Genomic DNA, 17891 nt, shown 5'->3' with positions numbered 1-17891 from the left:
TGTTAATTAATATTTTGAGTTAGAAAAATAAAAAAAAAAAAAATATTTGATTCAATAAAAAATTATTTTTTTTATTAACTTTTCGTTTTATGAAAACAAACCTTCTAGTTAATATAATTCACAGATAAGTAATATTTATAGATAGTATGTGCCCTCTTCCGGACAAATTTATAAACAGTATATAAAGGAATTTTTATGAAAATGATCGTAAGAAAGATAAATTTGTGAAGAAAAGGAATAATTTTCAGTATATTTTATAATTTGTTCTATTTTTAAGTATATGACTGCGAATTAGTGTTCATTTATTACAAAGATGTGTTTATATTAAAATATGGCAATGCGAAATAAATTTTTTTTATTATATAAAATATTAACATAATTATATATAATTTCTGGTTGGTTAAGTTTTTTTGGTATTGTTTAATCATAAAATTTATATACACACATTATATACATTAATATAATTTGTATTTTTTTAGTGATGAATATTAATAAAACGAAATAAAGTGAATACAATATGAATGAAGAAATAATGGACACTATAGGTTACAATACGACTATAGATGGTAAGTTAATTTATTGGACTTCTATGTTTTTTTAATAATAACCTTTCTGTATTGTTAAAAAAATTTTGTTCTCGTTAATTGTATTAATTGAAGACTATTATATAATAATGTTATTATATTTTTCGACAATATAATAAGTTTAATATTTATTGCATTTTTTTTTATAAGTCTATATAAAATGGAATATATGGAATAAAATGGAAAATAGAATATATATGTATATGATTATGAAGTTTGATATTTATTAAAAACATTGAGTGATAATGATGTACTAAACACAATAATGAAACACTGAAATAATTTTAAGTTGCCCAATCAGGAAATTCAGATAAATTAAAGATGTAGGTGCCCCAAGTGGAAAATGCAAATATTGTTACAAGAAGCGTTATAATGCTAGGTCCTATTCCAGCAATTGCGAAATCTCTAGTTTTTATATGACCTGCTGTAATAGCAATTGTATTTGGTGGAGTGCCTACTGGTAGATGAAATGAAAAAGAACAACATAAAGAGGCTGGCAGCATCAAATATAGTGGATGTATTCGTAAAGCAATACACTGAAACAACATATAAATATATAATAAATTAGATGTAATTGAAAAATAAATTAATGACTAGAAAAAAGAAATTTATTAACTGAAATTTCTTACCATTTCTGCCAAAACAGGTAAAATAATATTTGCAATTGCAACATTAGATGTCAATTCTGTGATAGTTTCTGCAAATAGGCAGACAATAAATAATATCGCAAATGGATTTATTGATTTCAAAATAGTTAAAGCATTTCCTAAAATAGAAGAAAGGTTGGAAGTGGTACTTCCAGCTGAGATGGCAAATCCACCACCCAAAACTAAAATCAAACTCCAATGCATCTTCGTATTAATCATTTTCCAAGTAATCATGCCAGGCGATGGTTTGGTTGGACGATTAACAGGATCCGCGTCGAATGATCGAAGGAAATCCAATTTAGATGGTAATATGAAGAAAAGAAGAGTAACACCAGCGGCTGCCGTTGAATCTTTAACGTGTCTATAAAGAACTAGGTTGTTCGCGCATATGTCGTTGAAATACATTTTTATAATAAAATACTATTATGTAGCAAAAGGCTATAAGAATGATGAAAAGCAGACAAACAAAAGTATATAAAGATATAAAAAAAAGAAAGATTTAAAGAATAACAATAACAACAATAATTAAGAAAAAAAAAAAGCTATACATACAAATCGGTAATGTAAGTTGGCCAACCCTGTACAAATCCAGGATTTCGGAAGAACCATAGTAGTACAACTACAAGGAAGAGGAGACCAACAGAGAATTCGTGCCACGTAATCGGGCCGAGTTCTTTGTATCTTTTTTCGATTACAGTTGTTGCAACTTTTTCTCCCTGTTTGCCAATATTAATAGCTTTTGCATCTTTGCTTCCTGGTCTAAACATTCCCATGTACATAACTTGAAGCCAAAGCCACGTGAGGAATCCCATTAGAAGCATTGGTGGGACTGAATAAAGCATCCACGATGTTAGGCTAATGCCAGAACTGTTTGGGAACCGTCTGCGACATGAAGGAACGATTGTTTCTCTTGCTTTCTCATTGTACTTAATACATTGTACTTGATAGTCTGTGAACGATCGATTGATAAATCGGTGATAAATTAATAATGGATCTTTTATCAGAGAGCACTTACTTTTCAAAGAATCCTTTTAATGTTAAATTGGTGCCAGTTCCGACTAATGTGCCCACACCTCCAAGACTAGAAGCATATGCTGTCACAAGATAATAAGTCATAGTAATATGTGTTGGTTTCTTTGATCTGTAATAATAAAGATAAATTAATTAATGTTCATTAACGAAGAACTTTGAAAAATTGATAAAATGATTACGCACGATTCTATACTTTCTTCGCAATTATTTTCTTCTCGTATGAACATATCACCCAAACCTTGCTGAAAATTAAAAGATAAAAAATATATAAAATCAATTTGAAAAAGAATTTAATGATAGAGAATCAAATTAATATTAAATATTTAGAAATTGGAATAACGCTTACTGCTTCAAGTTCTAAGAGAACAATTTCGACAATAGGTAACATCATAGTAGTGGCAGCAGTATTTGAAATCCACATAGATAAAAACATAGTTACGCAAAACAATCCCAATGTTAATCTAAAAATGATATAGCTTATAAAAGTGTAATACATATGATATTATAAATAATGTACATTTTATTTTGATATATATATGGTAATAATATTTTACAACTAGTATAATCAGAAGTGATTTTATGTGAAAAAATAATTCGAAAATATAGAATAAAATTTTTTTATTTTAAACTTCGTTTTCGAATAAAACAAGTTTGAAAAATTTTCAAATATAATTAAAATTGGCTATTTCTCTCTTATGTAACATATAAAAATAAACATAAAATGTAAAATAAAATTTTTAAAGAAAATCAAATTTGAATATATACTATCAAAATATTTACTTATATTATATAATAAATATAATCGTGTAATTGATGAATTTTCAAATTCAATTTTTTCGAAAACAAATTTTGAAATGAAAAAATTTATTTTATATTTTCAAATTATTTTTCATCTTTTGTCCATTTATATTAACAACAGATAACGATAATAGATTACAAGATATATAATAAAACATATATATATATATATATTTATTATATATATATAATATTATTATTATTACTATTTTATATATACAAATATATAAGAAAAATTGATAGTATGATAAGATTTAAAGACTAAATGAAAGATTATTGAAAACATTTAGACTATGTCAGTCATTTTAAATTACCTTCGATGACTGCAACCAATCAATTTAATGATCAATAGTGCGATACGTATATGTAGACCAGAATTTTCAATAACGATCGCAATCACCATACTGCCAATAAACATCATTGTAGTATCATTCATATAACACATACAAGTGTCACCAGTGCTCATTATGCCCATCAGTGGGTAAAGAAAAATAGGAATTAAACCTGTGATTGGTAAAGGAAGTACTTCGGTCATCCAGAACATTGCCATCAAACCAATCACGTATAGACATCGCATCGCTTTTACCTGCATCCAATCGATACATAATCCTTTTCGTATTATAATGTACGATAATGAATAGATGTACATTATACGTATAATAATCAAATGAAAAAGTGAAAAAAAAATGCTAAATGTAATGAATAACGTAAAAACAAATTTAAAAAAAAAAGAGAATTGAAAGAAGATTCGAAAAAAGAAGAACGAACCTCGGTAGTTTCAATGATAACAATGGGCAATAGAATCAGTGGCCATAATATGATTACAAACGATTTCCAATAAATTAAAAGAAATTGTATCAACAGTTTACCACAATTGTCGGTCTTTCTGAAACAATCATATCAATCAAAAATAAACATCAAGAATACATTGATGAATGAATAAAGATGAAGGGAAAATTGGAAATAATAAAAAGGAAAAAAATAAAGAAAAAAAATATAAATAAAAAAAAAATATGACGATTGATATTAATTGATCTATATTTTATCACAAAGTCATATATTATTCTTTAATTATTATTAAATTATGTATTTTTATGTAAAGTCAAATTTTCATGAATATGACTAAAAAAATAGAGCTCAAATAGAATTTGCTTTATTCTTCAAATATTATAAATGTGTAATATTCTAAATATCTTATGTCTTTTTGCATGTTATATACTTTTTGTTTTTATACATTCAAATTTTAAATACATCCGCAATATAATAATTATTATAATCATTTTTATATATTAAAACTCATAGATAAATAGTTCATTAAATTAACTATGAATCAATCAGTATATAATTTCTATACATTTCTTTATTTTTTTACGTAAACTTTAATTACAATATAAAAAGATATGTACCTCCTGTTCGTAGAATCTGTAGTTATTGGATTATCAATAGATAGTGTAGCCATTGTTTTTTGTCTAGTCAAAAGCCATGTACCTAAAAAAAAAAAGTGAGATATATACTTCTGTACGAGTAATTTTTTATCCAGGAAAAAAAAAACGTTGCAAAGAACATTGATTTATGTCATGACGTATCATACAATAATCGCTAATTTGAAATAATGATCGAACGATAATTGTGTTTCAGTATTCCAACATTTATTCCTTATTATTGACTAATATAACATTAGATATCTGTTAGATTGGCAATCGAAATTAAGTATGTATTTTTTATGATAGAATTGGCACACGATGATACAAAGAATTGCGCAACTTATTATTCTTTGCCTGTTACCTTTGTCCTCCTTTCTGGTCCCATTTGTATCGTGTGCTCGGATTACAGCTAAATAATTTCACTAAGTGACACTGAACGAGATTGACCTCGAAGGTCTTGCACAATGGGTCATCTAACCCTGTCGACCATTTTACTATTTTCATAATTGTATTCAAGTTTTTCCTTATATTTTAATTGCTACTAATTGTTCTGCATTATATATACATGTTTGCGTTTTTAAACAGATTTAATTTTCTATTGTTTTATAATTTATTTTGCTTATATTTTAATGAAGTAATTACATGCTGTTGCGTTCTTTTTGAAAATCGAAAATCACATTAACAAAATTACTTTTTCAATACAATAATCGTAATCTTTTTTTTTTTGTATGTTTTTTTGAATTAAAAATAGTGATTTCGAGAAAAAAGAATACTTTTATCGATAGTTTTATATGATATCGATGAACCGGTATAATATTTTTGTGCTTCTATTTCTATATCGAATTTTTGCGTACGAAATAACATATGTTATATCATATTCGAATTGAATATGATATGAATTGATCCGTACATTCAATTCTTTGTACATATACCCTTATATTGCCACCAGAATATTCGAGATCGCCTTTTTATCGTGTTGGTTACAAAGCTTACGTTTTGTCTGACATCGAATTGGTAATAAACTCAACGATATAAGTACATTCGATTTTAAAACAATCAATATATCGAACTTATACCGATATATCGATATCATGAAATCCTAATCGAAATAAAATTATAAACCGCGAAAAAACAAAATTTCTAACATTTGTTTTAAAGTTATTTGAATATTATGGAATTCTATTTTATGGTGCTATTTTATATCCTATTTTATATTTTAAACAAATAATCGTATTGATAATTCTATCAACGAATATCGAATATCAATTATTTGGAAGATTCGAAGTTAAGTATTCGAATTAAGTATTGCATTGTACTAGTATAATACTGATCGGAATCGATTAAATCGATATCGTATATCTGAATAAACGCTTTGCATACTGGATTTTGAACCATCGTATTACAAGTTGTACGGTATATCGTTGGATGATCATTGCCTCCCGTGCATATTTTTGTATATACTGTTTCAAGAATGGATCTCACCAAGAGACTTCCAAATCGAGTTCTTGATCGTTGCACGAACTTTTATACCACTGCTCGGTTTCGCTTAGGCACGCATAATCGGACCACTGGCGATTAAACTATCACCCCTCTCCTTTAGATTTCTTTCTCTTGCTCGGCGGTCGCTTCTGCTTCTTATTTCTTTTTTCTCCTTCTTTCTTCTTTTTTTACTGCCACTGTTATTGCTACTAATTTCTCGTTCTCTTCCTCCTTCTTTTTCTTCTACCTCCTACCCATTTTTAGATATTGATGCTTTTTATTTGTTACTTACCTCGTGGTTTGTCCTCTGCCTACTTGGTTGGTTCTCCAACGACTGGTAAGTCAACTCAACGAAGTAACAACTCGTGACAAACGGTATCGTTCCCCGTCTCTCGTCCTTGGTACGTCGATGTTCTTATTGCAGGTTTACTTGCAAACGTAAACTTACCAATCACCCACGTGGAATTCGGATTTCGAATCGATCAATTTCTTTTCCCTTCTTCTTTCTTTTTCTTTCTGTAATTTTCATTCACAGTTTAAGATGTATACTTTGCGATTTGAATTCGACATGAAATTTTGACTAAAATCGAATGAGCATTAAGATAAAAATAAAATTAAGTTTAAATTTTTTAGATATATGAGATTGCAAATAACAAATGTGCCAGTGATCATGAATAAGAAATAATTTATAAAATGCAAATCAACGTGACAATGTATTACATTAAAATTAAAAATAAATTAATTCAATTTTTTCCCTTACTTTTATCGCTTTTGCAATCATTGTACAAATATTAATCTTTAAAAAAACAAAAAATAATAATTGAAAATTTTTAATTTCGTATTATCTTGATATAGGAAATATTATATATTACATTACAAAATATTCATCCGAATAAACAAAATAATGAGAGTTTATAATTATTATCAATTTGGTAAAAATAATTTAAATTCGAGATTTGAATACAAGATACGCATTTCAGTATAATAAACGCGCGGCGTTTGAATCAATTTAATCCCTCCAGTAATTAATCCCGCTCATGCTATCACTCGTCCTCGTGTTTATTACGTGACGCATCTTATGGTTCAAATAGACCGGTAAACATAGTTGTAGAAAATGTAACCATCCATAATAGTATTACGAAATACATTCTCCCTATTTTCTATCGTTAGTTATCTTACTTCATAAAAAATTGATGAAGAAATATATATAAGAAGAAAAATTTATGTTTTTCTAAGTTATGAAAAGATCATGCACGATATGATGACCGAGAATGAAATTCTTATCATGTTTCTTCGCAACCGAAATTCTAATTGAACAGATGTCATAACAGAATATTGTTTTGAAATATTGTTATATATATATTATATATTATATATAATATAGCGAATATTGGATATATTTAATAAATTACTAAATAATCATTAAATAATCATTTCTTTTCAAATGAATTGGGTATTTATAATTAAATAAATGTGAATGATATTTAAAATTGAGTAAATTGCAATTAATTTAATTAATTTAATCATTTTTCTGTCTCAGCTAAAAAATTTATCATCTTCTTCTTTTGATTTTCATTTGAAAGGAAATGACCAAAAGAAAAAAAAAGAATTGAATAGAAAATTTCAAATTCACTGCACGTTTTGTATCCTGTACGTGATATACATAGATACTATATACGTGATGATGTAATTTAGCGTTAGTAACCATAATCGGAGAACATTCGATTACCATTGACCTAGCGTAGTCGTTCAAGTTCGATGCTTACATCAACAACTGTTTTTTATTTGAAATCGCCAATAACTTATAATTATTATAAGTTATATATCAAACTGTAAATACAAAATTGAACATTATTTTTAATTCCTTTTTTTTTTTTTTTCTTTTTTTTAACTATAGCTTATTGTAATTTCCAGAAAAATATAGAGTTTACGCGAGTATATCCTTTGCTGTAATATTATTGGGCATCGGAGTTCCTCTTTGGTGGCATACTACTGCAGTTCCGCGTGTACCGCTTCCTTATGATGGAATTGAGCAACTTTCCAACTTAGAAATCAACATTAAAACAAAACTTATCGTTCTAGCTCTTTCCCGAGATCGTGCTGAATTATTGGTTCATGATATAAAAGAAGCTTTCAAAAATGCCAGTGAGTAATTTAAAATTGTGTTTTCATATTTTTCATCTTTCTTTTCTTCTCTCTTCATTTATCCATGATATCTCTCACAGGTATCTGTCAAATAGAGATCATTTATCGTGTAATATCCAATACTTTCGCATTTACGCATCATCAATTAGAGAAGATAGCATCTACTTTTGATGTTGATGTAGGACAACTTTTACTCTTTGAAACAACTAACTTGAATAATGCAGTTCTTGTTGGTTCGAAAAGAACTATTTATTTTTCTACTGAAACCAGTAAGCAGCCAATTAAGTATCTTTTAAAATATCATTGCTTTCTTACAATCCTTAATCTCCTCCATGATTGCAATTTCGTATCGATATCGTTTTTATTTCAGCTTCTTCCACTTTGATACAAATATTATCGGAATGGATGTTGCACGAAAAGTCATTGGCTTTAACAAGAAATGCACTCACTGAACCAACCCTTTATAGTTTAGATGAGGAGAATAGAAGAAGATTTCCGACTAGTCCGGCGTATGATATATTGATCACTGTCGTTAATCCTGATCCAGAGAAATTGAAGATTGATTGGAATCTTCGCGAGATGGTTGAAGGTGGGTAAGAAAAAAATTTCTCTATTCTCCGTGTGAGATTAATTTTTTGATTTTAGAATATGTCGAACCCTTTCTTGATGAGGTTTCAATTTTGAGTAATTTTTCGGTTAAATCGCAGTGGTTGTATTTATTACCTTTGGATGTGACTCCGAAACGTGTACCTGATAGTAGTCCGTTAGGTAGACACTTTGCATTATCGGAAGATGTTTTGCCACAACTAATCACACCTTTGGAAAAAAAACTAGGTTCGTATCTTCATTTCACTTAGTTATTTATGAAAAATAAAACATAAATGATAAATTTCTTTTAGCCTCGCAAGTTAGTCTTCGATCAACTATTAATTTCGTCATCTATGTTGTTCCTTGCGATAATGCTCCATTATATATTTACACACGTTCTGGTCATCGATCAAAAATTAACGCTAACGTTGAAGCATTTTTTTCTCCAAGGTAATGCATAATTCATCATTTCGAAAATCTTGCAAATAAAACGATTTTTTGCTTTTATTGACAATATTGTGTTTGTCATTTTTTCCTGGAACAGGTGGGGTGGTGTAATATTAATCAATCCACCCGTGGAAACTTGTATGACTGTGAAATCTGATGAATTAGTTACCATTGTTCCTGAACAGACTATCGTTGTTGGAACATTTCTTACGCAATTGAAACTTCTCTTAGGTATTCCTGAGCCGGTAATTATTGCTTTCTCTATTTTTATAGGTTTCTTTTATTTTTTATTACTGATTTATCTATGACGTAATGATATAAGTAAATAATGATACAAAAAATCATGATTTTTGATAGTTTCATAATTTAATTTTTTAGAAATTTTTGAATGGTGTTACCATTGTTCCTTTACCAGGATTGAAACTACATAATTGGGAAGTTGATGCATTGCTACGTGTACGCACGATTGAGCAATTAACATCAGCAAAATTGACTTTGCAATCACTTGCTCGACTTCTTCAAGAAATTGGTAACATTGTGATCACAGATATTGTAGGAAATAGAATAAAAACAGCCTTGAGTTTAGTGGAAAAATCAGCTCAACAATTAACACAGGGTGATCTAGCTACAGGTTTCTTATTGAGCAAAGAAGCATTCATTACCGCAGAAGCAGCATTTTCCGATCCAACACTTTTTGCTTTGTTGTATTTTCCTGCAGATCAAAAGTAATATATCTTTATTCATACGAAATATTCATCATAGTATCCTAATCTTCATTGTTTTTTTCATTTTATTTCTTTTTCTTTGATTTCAGATATGCTGTATATACACCTTTATTTTTGCCAACTATGGTACCAGTCTTGCTTTCTTTAAAAAGTATTTATCGTTATTATTTTGTTCGAAAAAATAATCCATAGAAGAAAGATTCCACAAGACTATAATAAATAAAAATTGTAAATTTTTCACAATAATGTTTTTTATCAATTTTCCGATTTCTTTTTCTTATTTTCGAATTTCGAAACGTTACATTATCTTATTTGGATGAAACGAATATTACAAATAAAAACAATTTTTTTTATTGTACAAAGAAAATATTGATTAAGTTATAAAAACAGCAGAAAGTGTAAAATGAATGAGTGAATGAAAAATAGAGGAAGAAGATTAAGTGATTAAAAGATTAAAAAGAAGAAAAGGAAAAAGAGAAGAGAATGCGTCGAGCAGTTTAAATTGTTCTAACGAATATCAAATAAGTTTAAGATATTTTACATATAGCTAAATTTGTTTGTCCTGCATCTTTGTCGTACATAGATTAAATTCTAGAAATATAATTTTTTCATAATTTCTGTTATTCACGGATAAACCGTATTACACGTCACAGCATATGATATAATACAAAGTAGCTAAATAAAATTTTTATTTATTCACAGGTACGCGTCTTTTATCCACACATTTTGCCTATCAAATTTCTTCCACGCATTCTCATGCATTCTTTTTTAATAAATTTCAAATTAATTATCATTAGATCGTTAGAAACAGCTAATAATCTATATACAATACACGTATATCAATCCTCAACCAGTTACCAAATGGTTACAAAATTATTGAATTGAATCACTATAAAATCTATGTTCAACTACTATAAGAAATTTCACTGAAATTCAAATTACTTTACTGTAGCCGACTCGATACGAGCAACTTCATGAAAATGGAACGATCCGTTATATGAAATATTTCGTAATTCTAACAGATCGAGATAATACTATTCCTTTTTTCATCTAATATACTCTTAAATTCATGTAAAACACCATATTTATTGTGGATTTAATACCACATTCTTTATCTAATTGGAATCTAATCGGAAACAAACACAATTTTATTTTTCATTCGTTCGATTAGTAGTTGAACATTATTGCTAACAGTAAAAATAAATTAATCGGTGAATTGAAACATTTACTCATATCAAAAAAAAAAAAAAAAAAAAAATANAAAAAAAAAAAAAAAAAAAAATATAATAATAAAAAAATAGATAGAAGTCATAGATGAAGAAGAAATAGGAGTGAGGAAAGGACGGAAGGGGTTGAGTGTAAAATCAAAAAGAAAAAAGAAAGAAGAATCGGAATAAGAAGAAAATCAGAGATGTTGAACTAGTTGTATCGCATGTTGCAAAGCATCTACGATATTCTGAAAAACAGGTACACCTTCGCGCGACGCATAGTCCGACAGGTACATTCTTCCCCGATTGTAGTCTTTTATGGCTTGTTCAGTTAGCTAAAAAAAAAGGTTACTTTATATAACAATATATATAGAATTTTTTTTAATGAAAAAAATCAAGAAATATGAACGAAAAATATTTTTGTATATTTTTTTAATATGTGATAATATATATCTATATAAAATATGGTATTTATACTGTTCCAGAAATTAATCGATAAAGCTTAACTGATAATTTCTAAGACAGTTTCATTTTAAGTAATATTTTTCTTTGTGCATTTTCGACTTTGTTAATAAATTATTAACGAAAAACATTATAGCTATTGCGTTTTGATAATAACGTTGTAACTATCAATTAATCGTCAAGTTCAATATATCTAATATAGTGGTCAAAAAAGTATTGGTACACATAATAATTTCTTTACAATTGGATTTAATGATTTGAGTTTTTTTTTTTTTATAAATTAGTTTATTAGATAATAGTAAAAGAATTTTTCCAAAAATTATAAATTATCGAAATATTGAAGAACATTTTTTTCAACTTTTTTATCTGAACTTTTAATGAAAATTTAAAAACTATATTTTGTAAACTTGTCAATTATATGCTATAAATTTCATTGAAATCAATTATTATGAATTGTTTTGAAGGATAATACTTTTTTACCCAACTATAGTTGCTTCGATTGTTTTTTCAAATTCAGAGATTTACATATGGTAACACATACGAATGCTATTCTATATAATAAAGTTTTATGCACTTTATGCAGTATTTTTCATTAATAACTTAAAACAAAATCAATCAAAATGAAAATTTACAAAGGAAAAAGTTGCTTGAAAATTGTTTTTAGGATTATCTGTTAAATCTTGTTAATTAATTTCTTAGAGATATCTCATATAAAACATACAAAAATATTCACCTTTTCACCAGAAACTACGCAGTCTTCGGGAAGCATTTGAACGCATAGGACTAATTTTGCGCGTAATCCAATGAGGTGAGCTGCCAATGCCATTATAGTGATACCACGTGAATGTTGCGGTACAATTAATAATATTAACTGCGAATTTTTCATTCTCTGCAATTCTTGTGGCAACACTCTTACATTGTACTCATTCAGGCTTGATCGATATAAAGATAATCCAATAGATCTAAAATGATAAATAATTTACATGTAAACTTACAACGATATTGTCGAAATGGCAATAATTGAAAGAACGTTACATCTCGAATGCTCACTCGATCGAGGGTATGGCGGTTGTTTCTAACCAAAATTGATCTTTACCGATTACTCCAATGTACAAGTCTCTCTTCTCGGATTCTGGCACGAAGAAATTGGTCCAATCTAAAAAGTTGAACGGTCGAACGAATCGTACACTCGACTGCTCGAACGCTTTCGTGAACAATTAATCGAGGCACGAACGTCTCTAACAACCTGTTTGCTAGTTCATACACGCTAACAATACAAACACTACTACAGGTCGTGGGAAATTTTTGAGAATAAGAAATACCTAAGAAACGATTAAAAGGTTGCACGATAGCTCTGCGAAGAAATTTCGTTGCCTTCCTACATAATATACTCCAAATTGAAGGTATCTCACTTTCACAAGAGACGCCGTTGCTTTTCATCCTCCACGATGATTCAGTAGCTAAGGCACAAAACTGTTCAAAGTTTATTCGCAATTCTGTTGGATCCCTTTTGGTCAAAAATCCATCATCTATCAATGACCTATAAGTTTCTGAAAACATAAAAACAAATAAAGAAAATATAGCCAAACCAATATTTTCCGTTTTCATTGCTATCATATGTGATAAATATGTGTATGATTGAATATATAAATAATAGCATGTATGAATATATATAATCGAGTTTCATTATAAATATAAAAATTTATTACCAGATTTGTTCACGATACTAAGAAGTTCCGGCATTGATGATACATTGCACTTAACACTCGATTGTAATGCTATCCAAGCCTACAAAATCAAAAATGCAAACTAAATGTACAAAATATATGTGCTTTTTTATGTAATCTATATTTTTTTATATAAATTGTATAGTTTTATTTCGAAATAAGCAATTTATTCAAAATTGACTAATTGTTTATTATGGATTAAGTATATTATTCAACTTGATTTTGTTTTCAAATGAAATAAGGAAATTGAGATAAACTTAAATTATAAAATAATAAACTCAATAAATATTATTTTTCAAAAAAACAATAAAATAACGTGCTTTCTCACTCTATCATTAAGCAATTCCGAATAGAAATAAGATTTATCACTTCTTGCTTTCATTTCTTTGGAGAAAAAATATAAAAACGAGAAAAAGAAAAAAAACGAATTGCTTATTTTAAACAAGAAAAATTGCTTATTACAGATCATAATTTTACATTATTATAGCTAAACTTACTTCTTCTAAGTTTACACTTCCGCTGTCACTTATATCCATAGACTTGAAAATCTCTCTGAGTATACTAATAAAATTAAAATTGAGTATTTAATACTATTTTATTTACATAAATATATATAGTTTCAACAAAAAAACTCTTACACTAAATCTATTCCATTTTGATTGAATGATATTTTAATTGGTCTAATGCCATCTTCGGAATGCAGATCTTGCACATTAATTTCCTCACGTAGCACCTAGTGAAAGTAAAGGATTTATAAATAATAATAATAATTAAAAACAATTTTACTCATGAAATATCACATACAACAATCATCTATATCTTAATTCTATTTTATATTATATATAATATGAAATATATAATGAAATATATATATTACATGGAAAATTCAGAAATCAATTAATCACTAATTGTAAATCACATTCTCTGAAAATGATATATGTATATATATACCTTAGATGTACAATTCAGTGCAACAGATACACTTTCGAATATTGGTATCCTCTGTTTCTCCATTAGATATTGAAGTACTAGCAAACCATTCATCAGGTCACAATATTCTCTAAAGAATTAATGTTTGTTGTATAAGTTGATAGTTATTAACATTAATTTATAGGATCAAAAAATAAACGGAATCAAAAAGAATGGACTTACTGAGTAGATACAGTTTCGCCAAGTATCGTTTGACCTTGACGATATGGATAAATAACAAGAATTAAAGATTCGCGGCGCGTAGCTGCCAACTGAGCTGCTTCAATGATGCCTGCACTATTGCGTGTTTGATTATCGATTACAAACAGTAATACTTTCGCCGTTTGTTTTGCTTCATATTCTTGCGCTATCAATTCTGGTCCCCATTGTGATACTTGCTGAAATACATTATTTATAATTATATCAATAATTATTAACAACAGATAAATCAAGATAAAACGTATATCGATAGTTACATACGGGATTGTAATAAGTAATTCCGAGTTTTTGTAAAGTTGGTATCGCTATTTCTGATCTCCATGTGGTTGGATTACAAGATCCACCCAGAAATACCTCACATGCCATTCTACCTGCAAAAATAAATACTATAATATATATATTGATATATGCTAATATGTGGAAAAATGTACATGTTTAAAATATACTTACTTGAAGCACTTTTATTGTTAATATCTTTTCCATCACAGTGTAACAAATGAGTAGCATTCATAGAAGCGGCTGTTCTGAAATAAGATGTACATAAATTAGTCATAATTTCATAAGACTAACAGTTTATGATTTAAAGCAGTATTATCACACTCAAACTGCGAACATATCAATCTTTATCTGATTTGCAAGAGGATTCAATATATATATATATTCATTTTTTATATACATCCAACTATTTAGAAGTTGTTAATTTCATAAATAATAAATAATAGATAAAAGTTGAATTGATTTTGGTTAGAGTGTGGTAATATTAAAATCATTTTATTACCAATTAACTTAATGTAATATTGTACTGCTAAACATACTTCCAAGTATCAAATCCTTTTGCAACAAGGAAAAGCATGTTACGCTGCATTTTGAAAAACTATTTCTTTCATTAATTACAACCAATTGTTTATTATTTTAAGCCTGTAACATATTTATTCACTTTTGTTGCATAATAAATAAAGCAACAATAAGTTAAAAGAAAATATTTACATTACCTTTTTTTGCACAAACGTGCCAATTCAATGATAAAAATATAAAATTCTTGGAGCATTATATAAGCATGAGGACCAATAATCAGATAATTTTTAGTAAGTCGCCACTCTTTGTGTATGTGTATCCAATATACAAGTGACAACATTACGTATGTTTTTTTTCCCTGAAATAAAATTATACTTTCATTAGTGAAATTTTTTAGTTCAAAGTATAATTTTTATATTAAAGTTATTATTAAGATATAATAAATATATTTTTGTTAATTATACTTACATAGATTTTGTCGATATCTGTTGATATAAACTTGAACAGATATACAGAAAGATTTCATTGTACAAAATAATATGAATTAGGCAAAGAATCTATGCCTATTTGATATATTTATCTCTTAATCATTCAACAGAAGAGAATTTTGAATTTTCCTATTTAAAAGAAAGATTATTATTATTTTTTTTATTTTCTTTCTTATATAGTATGTCATAATTATAAATTATATAGTGAATAGAGAGAAAAATATTCATATTTGTTTTACATCTTTGTAAACAGAGATATAAATATAAAGAAAATCGTAATCATTATGATAACAATGTATATATTCGAAACATTTACAATGTTATTTTTATTATTAATAAATATACACGTTAAAGTACACTATTTAATTACCTACTGCAGCTATTCACTGCTACCCATTGAGAACTAGCGTAAGTTTGCAAGGCGATGGAGAACCTGTCAGGCACACTAACCTTGATGATAGTTCGGTGCTGCATGCCCACGCATAAAAAACATATGTGGTAAACTTCAAAGGGAAAAACATTGATTTCGACTGCATTTCATGTGCATTCATTTATAAGTCTCAAATCTGAATAAAAAAACGCGGTAATCAAACTCAGATTCTCTGGAAAAATCAACAATGAGAGATCTGATAGTACACTCCCGCTATTGCTCATACTTATTTATACATCGTTATATTTAAAATGTAAGAGCGTCGTCAAAGAGGCACTGCTGTGAACAAATCACAAATAAATTACATACTCGTGAACATTCTTTTGATATCAGTGATATCGCGCGTAATTTTATTACCGCGCGAAAAATACTCTACAGTTCGAAAGCACTACACTCGATTCAGATTAAGTTCCCTCGAAATCAGTAATCGTTGATGAAATCACAAATCAGCGCTACCACTGTTAAACGTCGCGCTTCATATCATGTTCCTTTTCTATCTCGTGCACCTTCTTTCCTTTTTCTTTCACCCTTTCCTCTCTATTCTTCTTACAATTAGTTACCCTCACTCCATTCCATCGGCACCTTTCTCCTTTTCTTACTTATAAGTTTAATAATTTCCAATTTTTGATTCAAAAAAAGAAGTCACTATAGGCAAATAATGATTTTATTTTAATGAAAAACGAAACGTTTAATATGTTTCACTTAATTACAATAATAATTTATGTTTTTTGCCTTTTTCGTCTCTATCACTTCCCGCCACTAGCTGTACGCGTGTATATACTACTGTAGGTCGCGCGCACCGACTTAGGACCAGACTCGAGAATGACGTAAACCTCCAACAATGAAGAGTGATGTCACACACAGCGAAGTTCGTAGAGGTTTGGTCTCACTATCACTGTCATCGCCATGGCAATTTATCCAAGAATTTTCTTTTATTTTGTTTTTAACTTACAATATTCCGAATGTTTTTATTGCAAATCATATTCTAATATAAATCTTACTTTTCACTATACTTCAACATAATAATCGAATAATAATAAAAACACAATAATAGTATGATCAAAAACAAGTTTTTTTTAATAATTCGTCATCAAGCTTAAGATTAAAAAATTCACTTTAGGAAATTATTGACGTCATTGATTTATGTTACACATGTTACTTACGTACATTTCATTTTACGTATATATTTCATTTTTCTTTTTTCTAAAAAAGATCACATTCACTGTAAATATGTTATAAATATACCTTTAATAATTTCTTTCTAGTTCATTTTCATTCATTTTATTTACACAGATTCATGTAGAGAATAAGAAATAATTTATAAAACTGATTCTTTACTATGCTTGATATGAAGAATTTTACTATAGAAAAATGATTCAACCAGAATAAGAAAGTTTTCTTCAATGTGAATGAATATTTTTCAATAATTTTTATACTTTTTATGTATATTATTTATTTTTACAAAATCAAAAAATATACTTAAAAAAACATTATCATTTGTTTAGATTTATATAATATGAGTCAAGTATACGAAAGTAAGAAAAAATGTTTCGATATAGTATATGTAAATAAAATAATTGTGAATCGTGCGTAATATGTAAATTCTTAAAAAATGAAAATTTTAAAAATATATCTTTTCAAAATTTAATTTTAAAATATATAGAAAAGAAAAAATAAAAATATGAAAAATAAAATATATAAAATTGCTTTATTAAAATACTTAA

The 17891-nt window shown here is 27.7% G+C and overlaps 3 protein-coding genes across 12 annotated transcripts; 1 reads left to right on the top strand and 2 right to left on the bottom strand.

Annotated features, from left to right (window-relative positions):
- The first annotated feature begins 195 nt into the window (after positions 1–195).
- Positions 196–10570, top strand: LOC122711548 (GPI transamidase component PIG-S). 5 transcript variants are annotated; one of them, XM_043930432.1, is made up of 10 exons: positions 200–395; positions 480–566; positions 8047–8109; positions 8190–8378; positions 8480–8698; positions 8755–8943; positions 9009–9147; positions 9242–9389; positions 9523–9869; positions 9959–10570. In XM_043930432.1, exons 2-10 carry the CDS (start codon positions 518–520, stop codon positions 10059–10061), a joined length of 1446 nt encoding a protein of 481 aa, XP_043786367.1. In that variant the 5' UTR covers positions 200–395; positions 480–517; the 3' UTR covers positions 10062–10570. The 5 variants fall into 5 exon arrangements, with proteins under 5 accessions (XP_043786368.1, XP_043786367.1, XP_043786365.1 ...); XM_043930430.1 differs by having other exon boundaries at positions 7879–8109; XM_043930433.1 differs by lacking the exon at positions 8190–8378 and having other exon boundaries at positions 196–395; positions 7879–8109.
- On the bottom strand, positions 735–7407 carry LOC122711546 (protein I'm not dead yet). 2 transcript variants are annotated; one of them, XM_043930423.1, is made up of 10 exons: positions 6257–7407; positions 4468–4549; positions 3830–3947; positions 3376–3647; positions 2610–2724; positions 2447–2505; positions 2247–2372; positions 1784–2113; positions 1214–1592; positions 735–1120 (listed from the first exon to the last, which is right to left on the bottom strand). In XM_043930423.1, the coding sequence occupies exons 2-10, from the start codon at positions 4518–4520 to the stop codon at positions 869–871; spliced, it is 1704 nt and encodes a 567-aa protein (XP_043786358.1). In that variant the 5' UTR covers positions 4521–4549; positions 6257–7407; the 3' UTR covers positions 735–868. The 2 variants fall into 2 exon arrangements, with proteins under 2 accessions (XP_043786358.1, XP_043786359.1); XM_043930424.1 differs by lacking the exon at positions 6257–7407 and having other exon boundaries at positions 740–1120; positions 3830–3943; positions 4468–4483.
- On the bottom strand, positions 6309–17490 carry LOC122711547. 5 transcript variants are annotated; one of them, XM_043930427.1, is made up of 15 exons: positions 16108–17490; positions 15718–15866; positions 15447–15607; positions 14905–14978; positions 14716–14825; positions 14419–14633; positions 14218–14326; positions 13905–13999; positions 13764–13827; positions 13249–13327; positions 12862–13089; positions 12590–12743; positions 12273–12501; positions 11343–11412; positions 6309–6480 (listed from the first exon to the last, which is right to left on the bottom strand). In XM_043930427.1, the coding sequence occupies exons 3-15, from the start codon at positions 15587–15589 to the stop codon at positions 6416–6418; spliced, it is 1635 nt and encodes a 544-aa protein (XP_043786362.1). In that variant the 5' UTR covers positions 15590–15607; positions 15718–15866; positions 16108–17490; the 3' UTR covers positions 6309–6415. The 5 variants fall into 5 exon arrangements, 4 of the variants coding, with proteins under 4 accessions (XP_043786362.1, XP_043786361.1, XP_043786363.1 ...); XM_043930426.1 differs by lacking the exon at positions 6309–6480 and having other exon boundaries at positions 10099–11412; positions 16108–17468; XM_043930428.1 differs by lacking the exon at positions 6309–6480 and having other exon boundaries at positions 10099–11412; positions 12590–12695; positions 16108–17462.
- Positions 17491–17891: the final 401 nt, after the last annotated feature.

The sequence above is a fragment of the Apis laboriosa genome, unplaced genomic scaffold (genome assembly GCF_014066325.1).
Source record: "Apis laboriosa isolate Shangri-la unplaced genomic scaffold, ASM1406632v1 scaffold170_cov151, whole genome shotgun sequence".
NCBI lineage: Eukaryota > Metazoa > Arthropoda > Insecta > Hymenoptera > Apidae > Apis > Apis laboriosa.
This window is presented reverse-complemented; position numbering and strand designations above follow the sequence as displayed.

What these genes read in the sequence shown, in the direction of transcription:
- LOC122711548 (XM_043930430.1), top strand. Translation starts at nt 518, where the DNA reads ATGAATGAAGAAATAATGGACACTATAGGTTACAATACGACTATAGAT. An exon ending in TCTTCGCGAGATGGTTGAAG is followed by an intron (nt 8,699 to 8,754) that starts GTGGGTAAGAAA and finishes TTTTGATTTTAG; the next exon opens with AATATGTCGAACCCTTTCTT. An exon ending in TATTTTCCTGCAGATCAAAA is followed by an intron (nt 9,870 to 9,958) that starts GTAATATATCTT and finishes CTTTGATTTCAG; the next exon opens with ATATGCTGTATATACACCTT.
- LOC122711546 (XM_043930423.1), bottom strand. Translation starts at nt 4,520, where the DNA reads ATGGCTACACTATCTATTGATAATCCAATAACTACAGATTCTACGAAC. An exon ending in ACAGATTCTACGAACAGGAG is followed by an intron (nt 3,948 to 4,467) that starts GTACATATCTTT and finishes TGATTGTTTCAG; the next exon opens with AAAGACCGACAATTGTGGTA. An exon ending in TTCTCTTAGAACTTGAAGCA is followed by an intron (nt 2,506 to 2,609) that starts GTAAGCGTTATT and finishes TTTAATTTTCAG; the next exon opens with CAAGGTTTGGGTGATATGTT.
- LOC122711547 (XM_043930426.1), bottom strand. Translation starts at nt 15,589, where the DNA reads ATGTTGTCACTTGTATATTGGATACACATACACAAAGAGTGGCGACTT. An exon ending in TAACAATAAAAGTGCTTCAA is followed by an intron (nt 14,826 to 14,904) that starts GTAAGTATATTT and finishes TTATTTTTGCAG; the next exon opens with GTAGAATGGCATGTGAGGTA. An exon ending in GAATTACTTATTACAATCCC is followed by an intron (nt 14,634 to 14,715) that starts GTATGTAACTAT and finishes AATGTATTTCAG; the next exon opens with CAAGTATCACAATGGGGACC.